At 38.6% G+C, this 12,829-nt stretch overlaps 1 protein-coding gene across 1 annotated transcript in view; it reads right to left on the bottom strand.

The window, feature by feature from the left end:
• Window positions 1-558: 558 nt before the first annotated feature.
• The window catches only part of LOC117852001 (BEACH domain-containing protein B), a 32,460-nt gene continuing 20,189 nt past the window's right edge, over window positions 559-12,829 (bottom strand). The window contains exons 17-39 of the mRNA XM_072293330.1: window positions 12,098-12,258; window positions 10,847-11,135; window positions 10,154-10,571; window positions 9,729-10,065; window positions 9,334-9,522; window positions 8,388-8,649; window positions 8,080-8,283; window positions 7,790-8,011; window positions 7,510-7,686; window positions 7,315-7,427; window positions 5,872-6,315; window positions 5,590-5,800; window positions 5,156-5,377; window positions 4,609-5,067; window positions 4,239-4,529; window positions 3,718-4,170; window positions 3,597-3,643; window positions 3,405-3,498; window positions 3,003-3,209; window positions 2,412-2,537; window positions 1,959-2,330; window positions 1,639-1,870; window positions 559-1,385 (exon numbers count right to left, since the gene is read on the bottom strand). Of these exons, the coding sequence (XP_072149431.1) occupies window positions 688-1,385; window positions 1,639-1,870; window positions 1,959-2,330; window positions 2,412-2,537; window positions 3,003-3,209; window positions 3,405-3,498; window positions 3,597-3,643; window positions 3,718-4,170; window positions 4,239-4,529; window positions 4,609-5,067; window positions 5,156-5,377; window positions 5,590-5,800; window positions 5,872-6,315; window positions 7,315-7,427; window positions 7,510-7,686; window positions 7,790-8,011; window positions 8,080-8,283; window positions 8,388-8,649; window positions 9,334-9,522; window positions 9,729-10,065; window positions 10,154-10,571; window positions 10,847-11,135; window positions 12,098-12,258 (6,228 nt within the window). The 3' untranslated portion in view covers window positions 559-687. The remainder of the gene's footprint in view (window positions 1,386-1,638; window positions 1,871-1,958; window positions 2,331-2,411; window positions 2,538-3,002; window positions 3,210-3,404; window positions 3,499-3,596; window positions 3,644-3,717; window positions 4,171-4,238; window positions 4,530-4,608; window positions 5,068-5,155; window positions 5,378-5,589; window positions 5,801-5,871; window positions 6,316-7,314; window positions 7,428-7,509; window positions 7,687-7,789; window positions 8,012-8,079; window positions 8,284-8,387; window positions 8,650-9,333; window positions 9,523-9,728; window positions 10,066-10,153; window positions 10,572-10,846; window positions 11,136-12,097; window positions 12,259-12,829) is intronic.

Raw genomic sequence — 12,829 nt, 5'->3', positions numbered from 1 at the left:
TTCCTGAATGTCAGCTTTATGTATTGTTCTTGAAAGACAAAACTGTGTTTTATTATGTGCAGACTACACTGTCGACAGTAGTTTGCTGGTAATGACCTGCATAGAGTTTCAAGGAAATTCAGCGCTTATTATTGTCAGACAAAAAGAATCTACAGTAGTTTGCTAAAGCCAAAATATCACAGACCTCACTAAGAATTTAGCTAGCCTGTATAATTAGTTACACTCATGCTTGACTCGTAGGTTCGTGTCCTGGGTCGTAATGTGTCCATTTCCTATCTCTATTCTGTAAGTCCATGTGGCTTTCAATCTACTCGGGGACATCCTACTGGACAGCCAAAGGCGGCAGCGTTTGGTTACTACAATCTTAACTTTTAGTTGCTCCAGATAAAACAGCCAATGCGATCTGACCTACATTGAAAACAGTGGGGCAGTTAATTTCACGGGTGTAGAGATATTGAGATGAACACAGGACTAGTTCTACAAGGCATTGAAACATAACAATGTGAATTGAATGAACATAAGTATGGTGTAAGAAATATACAATAAGAAGCATGAAAAAAGGGCCCCTGTAGTTCAAAAAAGAAAAGAAAATAGAGAGAAGGAACTCTTAACGCACCTTATGTTTATAGCATGAAGCTTATGATTTTTCTTTTGGTGGACTTATTGCTGCCAGAAGTACATGATGACTTAACCAGTTGTGGAGGGCTTTATTCTATTTCGTTGCATGCTCCCCCTTCGAAGGAGAGGAGTTTCTATTGAGAACACTAGCAAGCTACCATCCTTGGTTCCTGCTAGGATGCACTCCTCAGGGGTCACAGCTAGAGAAGTTATTGTCTTCCCAGCTCCATCATACCTCCAAACAGTATCAAGAGAATGCATAGAACGTAGCACTATGTGTCCCTTCTCGCCAGCGCAAGCAATGAACTCACCACAACAACTAAGTTCCATGCAATTGAGACGTCCACTAGTTGCTGAAGAAGCAATATGTCTTCCATTGATGGAGTACATGTGCAAGGAGAGGTCATTCTCAGAATACAATACCACTCTCCCATGCTGTGATGCAACCAATTTCGACAAACCAACACCAGAAGGATGCTGAATCGACCGAACGTATCTCCCTTCACGCAGTGTATGAAAAATACAAGTCCCATCTTTTGAACCACTAATTACAATGTCCAGTTCTGTGCTAACAAATAAGCATGTTATGATGTCATCATGACCACATAAGATATGAACAGGCCTTTCCACTATAACATGTTCCTTTTCTGAAAGTTCAAAATTGGCAGTCCTCAATTTCTTATCAATTGGTCTTCCTCGAAATGCATGCCAGATCATAACAGTTGTGTCATAACCACCAGTTGCAACCACGTTTCCATCAGATGAAACTGAAGCATAGAAGTTTGCTTTGTGTCATGTTATTGACAAAAGAGGGAAAATACGACAGATACTTTTATAGGATGAAGCAATATGGAATATGGAGGACCATTCACATTATTTCAAATGCAGGAGTCATACTGAAGACGGAAAGAGAGCAGCCTAGCTACCTTACCCAGGAAACTTAGCTAAAATCTAGTAGCTTAATTCAGGAAACTTTGGAAGAAAATGGATAAACATAAACACACTAAATGTCTACTGTACCTGCAACACAGCCAACGACATCCTTATGTTGCCTGATGCTCTGCATAATTCTTCCATCACTAAGAGAAATTATTTGGAAACTGTTCTCCCAGTTTCCACATAAAATCAAATAATTGTCACCATTATTTTGCATTGTTGCTAAGCAATGTCTTCCAAACTCAACGTTTTCAGCAAGGAAAGTGCCAATTTTACGAGGAGAGATAACATCTGAACTGATTCCAAAGAAATGTTCCTACAAAAAAAAGAACAACTGCAATAAACAAAAGTTACTGGGATACCAATGTTTTTAACGTCCAGTAGTGCCTTAAGTCAGGAAGAACCTGTGGTCCAGAATAGGTGAAATTTCCACCTGACTGCAGCTGTGTTGTCAAACACTGCTTTACTGACAATATGAGCCCCTCATTCATCAACACAACTGTATTCTCCAACAAACCTATGAATAGTACAGCACACATGTGGCTGATTGTCCTAGAAACACTCGAAGTCAATATTATCGACTGTGGCGCAAAATACAGCGGATGAGCAATTGGGATGGGAGGTCCTCTTCTTGGATGTTTCATCCGGAAGATCTGGATTGGTGTCTGTCCAAAATTCGCTATCTGATCCTCAATAGCAGATTTCTGCAACATGTCATCCATATTTTCCAGATCAACTGCACCTTCATATGTCACATAGTAAAATATGTTTGCTGCCTATCCAAAATATATGTATGAGTTAGGTAATACTCTGTTGGTAGTGTTTCAAGGATGCTGGAAATGGCAACACAGTTTCACCTCAACAGCTGGCTGTCCACGCTGCTTGTAACCAAATATGAGGTCAATCCAGTGATGGAGATTAGAGCTCACATATTCACTTTCAAGGGCTTCTCTGTTGATGTGGATGAATTCGTCAGGTGAACCCTACAATTTTGTATCGATTAATCATAGAAGGAAGTACCATATTATTAGATGGTATAAGGAATGCACTGTGTATGTGAAAGCTAACACATCATCAACTTTCAAAATTGACAATGTGGGCTGACATAATTATATGCAGAAGTTGTTCTTTGCAACATTAAAACTTATGAGGATTGAATTTGCAAACTGAAGATGGTCATATTCAGAATACAAATAAAGCATTATCTCAACTTAGCCTGGGATGTCTTGCATGAGGAAATCTCTTTTGTAGTGAGAAAGCTAGATATATTAGGCTGTTTAATTCTAAAATTCCATATAACTGAGAGCAATGCAGGTTTTTCACCATAGATTTGCAGAGCCAAACTAACTTTCATTAGAATAGCAACAGAACTATCCTGACCTGGTGCACAAGGAATTCATCCTCAAGAAAAGTATGACAAATATAATGAACACGTAAAGAACTATTACCTTCGCCCATGGAGGGAGAGCAACATTGCCTATAGGTTCACCATCCTGCTTAACACCAAGATGATATGAATTTGAATTTTCAAGAAACTCAGGCATGTAAAAGAATTCTGGAATAAGCTCTTTGACATCACTTGTACTTGATAAGCTATTTCTGTAGGCGCTATCAATGCTGTGGAACAGACGATCAGCATGGTCAAACTTGCCACCCTGCACAAGTGTCAGACAGGCATAATGGTAAAATGCTATGACAAGACCACGCTTTTTTGAACTGTGGTGAAATACGACAAGAGAAGTTCTGTATTAGCAGGTCATGATTCATGAATAATGTTTTGATAACAGGAGGAAATGCGTTCAATTTTCAAGGAAGCGTGATAAATATTCCATGATAAGCAAAGTGGGAACCTGAAAGCTTAGATGCAGAGTTGTAAATGGCTCGAGCCTAAGCATGTAATGCAGAACAATTCCCATGCTAGAGTAGTGAGATCCGTAATAAAAACTGCATGGAGAAAAACCATGGTTGTTGGTGCAATAATAAACTCAAACAACAAGGAGAACAATGAGAAATGAATGAAATTAAACTCGTTATGGTCCAACCTTGGTATATCAGGATCACAGAAACTAAGATATCTATCTTCGAAAACCTGCCCAATAAGAAGTTATGATAAGGGGATGATTACAGCCTACAAATACAAATAAGTACTCAACAGTAACACACCTTGAAGCGGTTTTCATCCAAAGCACCAACTGGTTTCGAAAGATCCCTAAAAGTTGATGACTTATTGAAATCAAGCTTTTCTGATGTGTAATCAGCCAATACCCATGGGAATATAGGATACTGAGTTAAGTCGTTGTAAGATCTTCCAGCAAGGGTGTTTAAAATCACAAGGTACTCAAAGTTACTGATCTCCCTCCTTTTCCATATTTCCCTGGCATTCTCAGCCATTTCAAGAGCAACTCGCCTGTCGACAAATGAAATGATACTATTTTTGTCTTTGATACTTCCTTTAGGGAACAAAGCTTCATTCCTGAGAGAAACCAACAGAGTCCCAGCATTTTTAGTATCCTTTTGGGAGGAAAAGTTTAAAAATATAGGTGCACTTGAATCATCAAAGAAGATCTCCATTGCAGTATATTGTAGTAGGTAGCGTGTCCAATGAACTCCTTTTATCTGTAGCATGTATGGAAGGAGATCAAGGGAGTGAGCAAATGAGAGGAAAGAACAGAGGAGAGAGGTACCTTGGTTATGTTCCACCTTCTGTGACGTTTAATCTTGTTAGATTGGTTTTGCATCAACACACCATTGGTTTCAATCATACCATCTCGGCATCCATCAAGTCTGTCCACTCCTCCCAGCTCGTTCTTGCAATCTGAATCTTTTTTATCTTTAAATTTGCTGAAAACAGATGATCCTCCAGTTCCTTCAACCAAAAATTCAAAAGAAAAATGCATAACAGTTCGTGTGATATCTAAGTATCCTGCTAATTTTCGCTTTGGGGTTACAAGAACACAACGAACTGAACATAGCACCTGCAAAATGGACAATAAAAAAAAATTCAACGAATGCTCTGTACCTTCAGCTGAATTTATATGGAAGTTTTTTCTTTACCTTTGTATAATCATTATCTCCATTAGTAGATGATGGCTCTTTCTTATCGTGTACAGTAGAGTGATAATCAGAGGAATCTGCTGCATTATTCTGGTTTTGGCTCTCTAAAGGATTACTCTGTGAAGATTCACTCGCATCACTAGTGTCTTCAGATGGTTCATAGCCACTGTCCTCTGTGATTCCACGCACTCCTTTAAGAAGGAACCGCTTCATTTTCTCAGGAATTTTGGCACTAATGTATGGTTGGTCAGCTGAAGGACATGTACTTTCATTCCTTGACTGTGAAGGTTGGCATAGACGTTCATCAAATTTGTAATTACGCTTGAGCTTAAACCGCCGTCGCCATCTATCTTCTGTCTTGTCAAGTTTCCAGTGAGTCACAACATCATTTGGAAAAGGGTTAGCAGACCATGGTCCTCTCTCATCCATCAGAGCACGGGAAATATGTATCCACTTATCCTGGTAAGGAAAGCAAATAGTTACTGGATGACAAATTTTGTCCTAAACAAGCATTTGCCTTTGTTGAATCTAAGAAAGACTCAGTTACCGTGATCATTTGCTGATCCTCACGGAAAGCAAGTTGAGAAGCTGCTTTTCTACCATCATCTGCTGAAAGGGCGGCAGTGACAGTAAAATGTATCTCATCTTCAATGGCCTGCACTAACCGTGTCTCCTTTCTGGAACTTTCATTAAGCTTGAACTGAAGTTCCTGCACCTGCTTTAAGCGATCAGCCTGAACAGCCTTCATGTGCTTAACCTCATCAGCAGCCTGAAAAGCAATAAAGCTGACCATCTGTTACAAGGGAGGAGGGGGGGGGGGGGGGGGGGGGGGGGGGGGGGGGGGGGGGGGGGCAGTCAGCAGAATCGATCAAATATAAAAAAGATGAAACATGTCCTCTCGAAGTGATGAAGAGTCATTCTGTACATGTACATGCTAACAAATAATTCCAGAAAAAGCCAAAAGAAGGCAAAGAAACAAACCGCGGCAAAAATGCGATCCTTCTGTATAAAGCTAAGAATGAATCCAGTCTCTTTGTTCTTGTTGACTTCCATAGAATCATCTCTACCTAAGATATTAGTAACCAACATGGACTTTCCATATATGATAGTTTCAAGAATCAAGTGCGAACAAACATGGAAACGTGCGCCATCATCAAGCTGTCCATATTGAGATCTTACGATTAATAAAGACCTGTATAAAAGAAAGAATAAGGGGAATGCTTTATACACATTCAGGGGGACAACTCAGAGTATCAAACATACCAGATCAAAAAGTGCAGCTTATTTTTGCTTTGGTCATCTTCTGAAATAAGAAGAATTGGAAGCAATGACATGAACTGCAGGACACACTTGGATGCATTTTCTGATCCAGCTTTGCAGAGGTACAGAATCACAAGGTGGAAGAAAACTCTTGGAATTATCTCCTCCCTTGACATTATAGTTTTCTCAGTGAATCTATTCGTTTTTACACCTAATGCAGTACCGATACCTTCAGATACAACAACAGCAGCCTTTTCAGGAGTAGGGACATTCACAGACTCCATCAACCCCAAAGATGCAACATCAACATTTGGATCTTTTTGCAGCAATTTGCTTGGTCCTTTTCTGTTCAAATTACATATAATACTCCACACCTTGTCAAAGAAGCTCCACCAATCATCACTGACTTTTTTTCCATCAGAAAATCTGCAAGCCGTCCAAAGCAAACTGGGAATTAACACATTTATTAAGGCCGATGCCAGTGCCCAACTACTTTGAGTTTGCGAACTTCACAGAATTCAAACAAATGGAAGGATACAGAAAAGATGTATGTTCATTTGAAGAAGAATAGGTCATCTAGATCCTGGAAAGCAAAATTGCACTCGCTGAACCTTAACACATTGGGTTAGCTTCATTTTCTGTGTTGATGTTGAATGTTCATTTTCTGTGTTGCATACCGAGTATCGTTTCTGAATTCTGATATAATAGTTTCATTTCCAACCGTTTCGATTCTACCCAAACAAAAACTTGATATTTCTAATCATTTTCACCTCTACATTGCATTTCTCACGTAATAGTTGATTTAAAAAATATGGTAAATTCCCGACGGATCGAGTATCGTAGCCGATAACGTGATTTCATTTCCGATCGTTTCCAATTGTTTTCATCCCTAACCATATGCATTTATGCTAATGCAGTACATTGTAGTTGTGTCTGTTGATTAAAATGTACGTCTTATACGTTTAGAGAAAAACTGTACGTCCTGATCCTACAAGGGCAACAACAAACAAATGCTATGCTATCGTACTGAGGCTAGTGAATGCAAGGACAGAATCGTTAATCTGTCACCGGAGTGTTTTATCTTGCAAGCTGTGACTAATGACAATGAATGTTGTTGAAAAGCCTCATCTGAAATGAGTTTTCACCACCTTTCATGGGTTGTGATCATAATGACAAACTGAATGGGTACCGTAGTATCATTTATATATACCGCTGTCCAAATAAACAAGGGCGGTGGTCTTAAGCTTTGTACCATAAAACACCACGAGCCACTACTATCATCTGGCAAAAGTTTGTACAGACTAGTAGACAACATAGTTGGTTTTGAAGTGGTGTATTGACCAGAAAAGGTGCGGGCAATAGCTCCAGCACTATAGACATTAGATTAGAATCCATTTCTAAGGTAGCTATTACAAAATAGGTTAGAATGCATGTTTCAACTGTTACCTTGTATATTGACCATTGCTCTCAGTATTTAAAATATCATTTACGATTGACTTAATATCTTCTTTCCACATGTTATCATGTGAAGATTCTTCTGAAAGATTGGAAGATGGAAACTGCGGAAGAAAAGAACAGATATTGCTCATGTGTGTTAAATATGCCTTTTTGTGTTCAATACAAGTATGTTTAGAATCATACCAAGAGCTTAATTCCCATTTGATTGACAAGCAACTCCTGTATAAGGTTCAAAAAATATAATACATTATCACAGCAAGGCTGAAAAAGGAAAATATTATCTTTCACAGATTTCTGAAGAAGGCTCCCCGCGATATCATCAAGTATGTCCCTCAGCAAATCAAAACTTGATAGCTGTCCCTGCATAGTCATGAATCTCAATATCATCATTCATACAAAATAGTGTACGCTGCCAAGCTGGTCATATAAATTAAATAAAGAAAGGATGAGACAAACACCCAACCTGGTCAAGTTTTAAAAGGAAAAAATTAGCAGTGTCGTCAAGCTGATGCCAGCCACCTCTAACAGAGCGCAGGTAGTACGAAAGGACCAAAGAATACAAGTTCCTCACAAGGCTTATTTCATCTGTATCCCCATCATCAAGCTCACCTTTAGAAACTGATTTGTAGTCCTTAAATACATCAAGCTTAGTTGATGATTCAAGCCAAGAGTTCCAACTGTGCTCCTGATAAAATCATTCTGGTATCAACACCTAGTAAGTAACAAGTACAGACCCAAGAAAATAATACGTACCATTAAGGCCTCAATGTTTGAAGGGTTTGAATCCAGCAAACCAAGAAGGTCATTTAAGATTCTTCTGCGTGCTGATGAATCTTGACAAGAATGCATGTATCTAAAGATGCAGACCAAAATCTGAGGAAGGGAAAAGGGTGCCGAGCTTGAAAGATTGCAATTTTTATCCCTTGATGGATCAGACTGAGAATTTTCCTGGAGGACCTATACAGAGAAAACAACATATCACATCTACAACTAATACTCAAAAGATTGGTGAAATAAAATTAAAGATAAATAGCAATATGACATGAAGTTGGTACAATAACCTGTTGTGGAGTGGTTCCACCAAGAACACTGAAAAGAGCTGCACATAAATTATCCGATAGCGGAAATTTGAATAGCCTTTCAGATATTGCATAGAAGAACAATTGAGGTGCAGCTGTTATTTCTTTTGTGAGGTTTTCAGAGATGGATCTAGACTGCACTAAGGGTAAGGGAAATAATTTCATCCCTTTCTTCTCAGAAGGAATCCCAGCCAAGAGCTTTCCAAGGAGCTGAAGCCCCAACAAACGGACTGGCTCAAATTCCCTAAAGAACGAACTAGTGTTAGACATACCAAAAAGTAACTACCTACATTAAATACATATGATTCATGAAGAAGTTGTGTGTTCTCAAATCATGTTTTACTCTGATAACAATATGCAAAATCTAGAGGCATAATTCATAAAATATGAAGCGAAACAGACAGCCCTAAACATAGATATGAATCTCTAATTTACAATACTCCCTCTGTCCCAAATTACTATTCGTTTTGGCTTTTCTAGATACATAGCTTTTGATGTCTAGGTGCATATCAAAAGCTATGTATCTAGAAAAGCCAAAACGAATAGTAATTTGGGACGGAGGGAGTAGAAAGCACATGAGGAATATGGGAACAGGATTAAGTGGTTTAATTAAGTACACGATGCTAAACCATCTCCCTTAGTTCTTTCTCCCTTCTTTCTGGAGACCTGTCTCCTATTGCTGACTCTTGTTCAACCAATGACCTAAGGTCATTACAACTTCAGGATTTTTTCCTTTGCTTTAGCTTGATAAGGACAAACAAAAGGACACTCATTATATAAATGAGTCAAAGAGAATAAGAACTTGTTGAAATTAATGCATTGTCTTGCGGGGTTGTCAAGCAGGTCACAATTTACACTAGCCAGCAACTTAATTCCAAACAGCATAGTAGAAATTGGCTCTTGGTTGAGAGAATTAAGAATATATTACCTCTTAAGAAGATTAATGAAAATGCAACAACCACCAAGGCAATTTACATTCTCCACAAAGGATGATAAAATTGAGCCCTGTGAAAGAGCAGGGATGATCGTGTCCAGCATATCCCTTATACATGCTATGTCTTGACTCCTCTCAAAAAACGCTACGAGCGCTCTTATGTCATCTGGAGAACTTTTTAGCCTGTGAACCAACATATCTATTATGAATAGAAAATTCTTATAGGTTGCTACGAAATTCTATGAAAATGTAATATTATGCGTGGAAAAAAAGAGTACTACTTTGAGATATCTATCATCTATAGAAGAGATCAAAACAAAAGGATACTACTTCGAGATATATATCATCTATGGAATGGAAAAGACTTGGTAGGACGTGAAAGTGCTTACTTTAAGCTCATTTCTGCTAAACTTAAAAAGAGAAGACGAAGCTTGCGAATTTCAACTATCTTAGGTCTCTCCCCGATAACTTCTTTGGTAACTGGATGCAGCAAAGGCTTGGAAGCAGCAACATGCCTAGAATCAGCCTTTTCCCAGTAATATCGGCACACAATATCAATAATCCAAGTAAGTTGACATAGAAGTGGTAAAAGCCTCCCGTCTGTTTCAAAATATTTTATCACAAACATATAGAGATCTCTTTGCACTTCATAGCTTGCATATACCCATATTTGTGGATTTAAATAAATTTGTGAGATAGCATCTTTCAGGAGAATTTTTGACATGCCTGAATATGCAGAAAAAGTATTAGTAATGCACATCTTATTGCATGAGAAGGGGAGAGGGAGAGGGAGAGGGGGAGGGAGGGGGATTACCACAGTTCCTCAGAATGTCGAACATATACTTTAGTGCGGAAAGAGTTTTGGTGGTTAAGAGTTGTGGTGTAGCTGATTGAAGCAAGAAGCCTAGAATAGATAACCCAGAAAGAAGATACATCTGTTGTTGATTCGATACATTTCCATCCAGAACAGTTGCGACTAGCTCAATGACCTCAGCTGCCAATTTGTCATTGCCAACAGGTGTATGGCAAGATTGCACAACATCAATTGCAGCATCAAAAAACTGTGTGAAGAGTGGGAAAAATACAGAGACACCACCAACACAGTAAATGATGTCCTGAGGCAAGTGCCGCGAGCATAACTTTGTTCCCCCCATAATTGCTGCTTCAAATGTACTTTTGTCTGCATTGTCGAGTGCTGATGACACACTGAACAAACTCCGGCCATCACTAGCCTAGGGAGAAGGGGGATTTTATTAGTAAATCCGAGGACATTGGCTCTTGATATTAACACTCAAGGGTTCAAAATTTGATGAGGCTTGCACCCAGCCTCTAAAGAGGACAGACTACAGACAAATATAGCAACTCGCTTGGGTTTATATGATATGGAAACACACTTAAAAACTCATGGGTAGCTAACCCCATCACTAGGACTACAGAGATGGGCCACCTTTACTTGGGCCAGAGTGTTAGAACTATGAAATAAGTTATAAGTGAAGAGAATTTGAACCTGTGCATTGAAACCAAAAATTATCTTTGATGAAAGGCCATCTCTTGCATCAAGAATTCCCCTGTAGAGTGAATCATCACCATGGAAAGAGTACATGTAACTAGGTCCGAGAAAATAAATGCCCTTTACTTGCTCCGAAGAAAGGGCATCAGAAAACACATAGACTGGCCCCATTTGACCTGTAAAGGCAAAAGTTTTTTCGAAACCAATTGATATAGGCTCTTCACCAACAGGCTTCAATTCTGTACCAATGGTGCAGTGCGTCATTGCTTCATTGACTTTTGCATACCTTAAAATACCAAGGACAGGTTTCAGCGTCACAACTCACAAGCTACAGATAGTGTTAAACAAAAACTGAAGTATGCATGAAGCACAGATAATTTCTTAAATGCAAGGAAGTCTAGCAAAACAAGAACCTGGTACTTTAGTTGCTAGTCTTCAGGATGTATCCTATGTACCAATGTTGATCGTTGCCTTTTCTCCTTTTTTTAACAATGGTAGTAAAAGTATTGTTATTAAATAAGTATTGATGCTGTCACCAATATGTACAATAACCCGTATTCCCACTTAACTTGCACAGTGATGCATCAGTAAATTTATTGAAGACAATGTTATGCAAATGGCTTTGATGACGAACCAGACATTACTTCCATGTAGCCAATTCAAATTGCTCTAGAAGGTCTAAAAGTTCGATTGCACATGCACATGCCATAAAACAAGTTAAAAACACTCATTTGGTAATGGATATAGTAATTATAGTATTAAGAATGGAGCATTACCTTACGAAAAATTTCAGTTGATGAACAAAATATCAAATAGTTCTAGGATTTTTAATATGTAATTATGTAATTATGAGAAATGAAGTCTAATGAAAAATAGTAGGATTATGGTCCTTCAACGTTGGTGCAGCTGTATTGTGCTGCACACTGCTGAATACAATCTTGATACATTAATTTGCTAAAGAACCATTTTGTGCAAGTGGTTTGCCAGAACTACATAGGCCCAGAAGGCTAGAACTAATTCGCACACTATATGTATGATAAGAGAAGAATTTTCAGTCAACCATTATTATTTTTTTGCCAACACTCTCACAGTGCAACTGGTCAGCCGAACACACCAGAGAAGTGGTTGCTAGCCTGGGTTCGAGTCGCAGCACAATCTTCTCAAGACAAAAATCAGGGCGACGTATCTCCACCTGGTCGAGTTTTTTTAAACATTTTTGGCATTGTCAATGCAGAAGAATTTTCTCACCCGCACTTCTCGGATGATACTAGCTCCCCATCTACATAACACCTCAGCTGGCTTCCTCCAGAGAAAGCCCTCCCAATTGTATGAGTAACAGAAAGGAATTTCCATTCCTTTGGTGGGAGCTTGAGTGGTAACAACACACACTGATGTTTTTGATTGATAGACTGCCAACAGGGAAAGACCAGAGTTTAGCATGGGATCATTATTCCTGCGAAAGTTGCAAATTCAAGTTGTACAGAGTAAGATATTGACAGCTCCTATGGGAAAAACAAACATGAAGTACATTGTATTCTAGAGAGTCGACAATCCAGATTAGGAAAAAAAAGGTTTCTAAACCCAGCTGTATTGCGCATCCACAAATTAGAATATAGCTAGAAAATTGTTTGAAAATGTCTTTAAATATTTAGTTGTAACATATAAACATTGTTTGAAACTATAAGAAATAGTTGAAATTTCTTTGGAAAGGAATCAGGATAACTGCATCATGAGTCAAATGCTTATTACGCTCACATAAAAATCATGTAACAGTACAAATGGACCCATGTTGGCATATTGCCTACATTATCTGTGTGTCTTCAAAAGATGGTTCCATTGAAATAAAGCTATTTCTTCAAACTATTTTTTTCAATAAGGTTCTTCAAACTACTTACGAACTAGTATGTTTCTGCTGAGCTTTATCATGTCAACTTTCATGTATTTGTGAAGCAAGCTGGAAGTTGATAGATGACAGAACAT

Source organism: Setaria viridis, chromosome 4, assembly GCF_005286985.2.
Source record: "Setaria viridis chromosome 4, Setaria_viridis_v4.0, whole genome shotgun sequence".
Taxonomy (NCBI): domain Eukaryota; kingdom Viridiplantae; phylum Streptophyta; class Magnoliopsida; order Poales; family Poaceae; genus Setaria; species Setaria viridis.
Note: the sequence above shows the minus strand (reverse complement) of the source record. Positions and strands in the feature narration are given on the sequence as shown.